General features: G+C 38.3%; 1 protein-coding gene across 2 annotated transcripts; it reads right to left on the bottom strand.

Annotated features, from left to right (window-relative positions):
- Window positions 1-291: 291 nt before the first annotated feature.
- On the bottom strand, window positions 292-2,825 carry LOC130936141 (pentatricopeptide repeat-containing protein At4g36680, mitochondrial). Of its 2 annotated transcripts, none has more exons than XM_057866145.1 (2): window positions 1,340-2,825; window positions 292-490 (listed from the first exon to the last, which is right to left on the bottom strand). In XM_057866145.1, exon 1 carries the CDS (start codon window positions 2,745-2,747, stop codon window positions 1,527-1,529), a length of 1,221 nt encoding a protein of 406 aa, XP_057722128.1. In that variant the 5' UTR covers window positions 2,748-2,825; the 3' UTR covers window positions 292-490; window positions 1,340-1,526. The 2 variants fall into 2 exon arrangements, with proteins under 2 accessions (XP_057722128.1, XP_057722129.1); XM_057866146.1 differs by lacking the exon at window positions 292-490 and adding an exon at window positions 1,043-1,261.
- Window positions 2,826-3,208: the final 383 nt, after the last annotated feature.

Below are 3,208 nucleotides of genomic sequence, written 5' to 3'. Positions count from 1 at the left end.
TTTTTTTTCTTTATTTTTTTTGGTTTTAGCTTTCCCAGAATTTATACATATGAGAAGGTAAAAGATGAAATTGTAGAGGACATGGATTGATAGTGGGTAGTAATTGAGCAAGAACTTTCTCTTTGGGTGGGTTGTAGGTGTGGTCCATGTGGCAAAGTGCAAAAACAAAAGAAAAAACCATTCATCCATTTGTCCAAAAAGAAAAAACACAGTCATTACAAGGTTGGTCCAATCAGACCATGTTGGAGCCGGTCTGCAAATACATTTAATTTTGGATCAAAACTAGTATTTCTAACAAAAAATTTGGATCAAAACTAGTATTTCTAACAAATTCAGTACGAATGCAATCTAAATCATTCATTTGAAATATTTTTGTATAGTCCTTTAAAAACCAGATTATTCTTTCCCACCAGAGACATTCCCAACAACTAAACTTTGAAGTTCCATCCCAAACATCTATTGGATTCTTCAAATTTTTCACCAGAAGAAACTGTAAGTCAATCAGACAGTCAGATACTACTGGAAGCAAATTAGAATAATAACCAAGTAAAATATAGTTAAAAGGATGCTGAGATAATTGCATAGACAAAGGTAAGAAAAGGAAAGCTAAAGGGGAAACCTAAATTGTAGAATTTTTAAAGCAAGATGATATATGTGATAACAACATGTTAGGTTTACACCAAAATCAACTACTAAAATCAGCCACTAAAATAAAATACACATAAAAATACAAAATACAGATTAAAAATGAGTTAAACTGCACATGTATATATACATAAATACATGATGATTGATTTTAGTAGCTGATTTTAGTGTGCAAATAGCATTTTTGATGTGATAAATGCAAAAACAATCAAGAACCTTAACTTTTGCTATCAAATTAGTGTTTCATCATTTACTATCTTCTTTATTGCCTTCTACAAAACCTATCAACTAATACAATAGAAGCAATAAGTGAGGGACATTGTTATCAATTTTAAATAATATTAAAAGAGCACCACTCCACCCCATATTGATGAAGACACTTTGATCAGGTTTGAAACTCGAAAAATAACATGCCCTCAAATTTTTATGAACATGAACAATAGGTAAACTTAAAATTCTACAGCAAATAGTGTTTAGATAAAAATAGAACTGGCTTTTGTCGAATATTTATCATGAAAATTGCTGCCTTACATCTACAATCTCCAGAAATTATGCTAGATTTGAGTACATTGTCAGAAGTCATAATAACTCAATGCCAGAAGAGCAAAAACCAAACCTATTGGAAGAAGCAAAGTGAAATTAATTCATCAGAAAATCAAATGTCAATTGTCAAGGCCCCTCCCGAAGAAGTTACCTTGTTTGCAGCTATGAAACTCCAACTATGAAAGTGAGGATTAAGCTCCATGTAATATCAAATATTAATTACTGCAGCCAGAGTATGAAATGAAGCATGGATGACCTTGAAATGCTCCTTTTAACCACAATACAACCCAAGCCATGAACAACCAAAAATAATTTCCACAATAGACCTTGGTTGTTACCTATGGCTCCGAATCCTTTTTAGTCTCAACACTGTCAGCACCATCATCAGAAACCAAGTTGAGGTTCCTCTCGACCTTAGCCCATGCATTCAACATGTTACAAGGAAACCTCTTCTTAACTGTTCTGATCAGCTCCTCCGCCTCCTTCTTCTTCCCTTTCTTCACCAACCCTTCAACCAAAATCTTCATGGTGTTGAAATCCGGAATCTTGTTCACCTTGGCACTCTCCTTAAAAACCCTGTACCCACCCTCAAAATCCTCATTCCTGCACAAAAAATACACCACGGTCCTAAACGTCGCAGCATTCGGACGACATTGCTTCCCACGCAGTCCATCATAAACCTTCTTGGCTTCCTCCACCATCCCATTCTTGAAATAACAAGTCATCGAGTAATTATAACTGATTGTATCAGGCATAAACCGTGCCTTCACCATTTCATCAATTAAACCATTCACCTTCTCCGGCAAGCCGCCACCGCCGGCAGTCAGAAACTTAAGCTTCATGTTATAGGCAGTTACATCCACACAACCCTTCTCCTCCATCAGCCTCCACAGCTTCTCAGCCTCATCAATCTTCCCCTTCCTGAACAGAACATCCAAGATTGTGGTATAAGTAACCGCCGTGATCTCGACGCCGTTTCCCTGAGCATCCTTCAAGACCTGGAGTGCCTTTGCAGGGTCACCAATTCGGCAAAAGGACTTGGCAAGAATGCCATAGGAGACCTTGTCTGGAACGACGCCGTACTGCTTGGGAATTTCGTCGAACAGGTGGCGGGCGTTGTGGTAGAGGGCGCAGTTGACGCAGGCAGTGAGTAGGGCGTTGAAGGAGACGGAGGTTCGAGGGGTGCCGAAGGTGTCCATTTGGTGGAAGGTCTGAAGGGCACGGTCGAACATGCCGGCGATGCCATAGGAGCGGATGAGGGTGGAGAGGAAGGGCTCCGAGGCCACCTTGGGGTCAGACTTTTGGGACTCGATGAGGTCCACAATGTCGGAGTGGCGGCGGCACTTGGCGAGGCGGCGGATAGTGAGGTCGAGGGCGTAGCGGGAGGTTACTGGGGAGGAGTAGTGCTTCGACACGGAGGAGTAGATCTGCAGGGCCTTGTCCGGGTCGAACTCGCTTCGGAGTTGGGATTTTGCTCTCGAGATTGTGATTGTGGCGGCGTCCGTGGTGGTGCAGAGTCGGCGGAGGCCTGCGAGTGCGGCAGCGGCATTAGGTGGCATTCTGACCCACACAGAATTACAGTTTTATCCCTAGTAATTCTCACCAGTGCATTGCAATTTGCAACCTCGCAATCTTACCCGGGCATGCAAATGGTGGTGAACATGTCCATGAAGCCAGGATTAATATTTTTTTTTTTTTTACTTGGTCGGTAAACATTATTATTTTTTGGTAGCACCAAAAATAATTTATATTCATAATTACGGAAGTTTTAATAAAGTTTTATATATAAATTGGTATATATTTTTGTGCTGTTTATAAGATAATATAGTGACGGATTTAAAAAATTTATTAGTGGAGTAAAATATATATAATATGATAATAATTTTATAATTATATTTTATTATTATAAAATATAATTAGTTTTTTAATTATTTAATTAATAAATTAAAATATTTATATAATAATTTAAGTAATAACATCTAATTTAGAATTTTATTTTTTTAAGTTTTATATTTTAAAA

The sequence above is a fragment of the Arachis stenosperma genome, chromosome 6 (genome assembly GCF_014773155.1).
Source record: "Arachis stenosperma cultivar V10309 chromosome 6, arast.V10309.gnm1.PFL2, whole genome shotgun sequence".
NCBI lineage: Eukaryota > Viridiplantae > Streptophyta > Magnoliopsida > Fabales > Fabaceae > Arachis > Arachis stenosperma.
The sequence above is the reverse complement of the archived record's forward strand: the minus strand, read 5'-3'. Positions and strand labels throughout refer to the sequence as shown.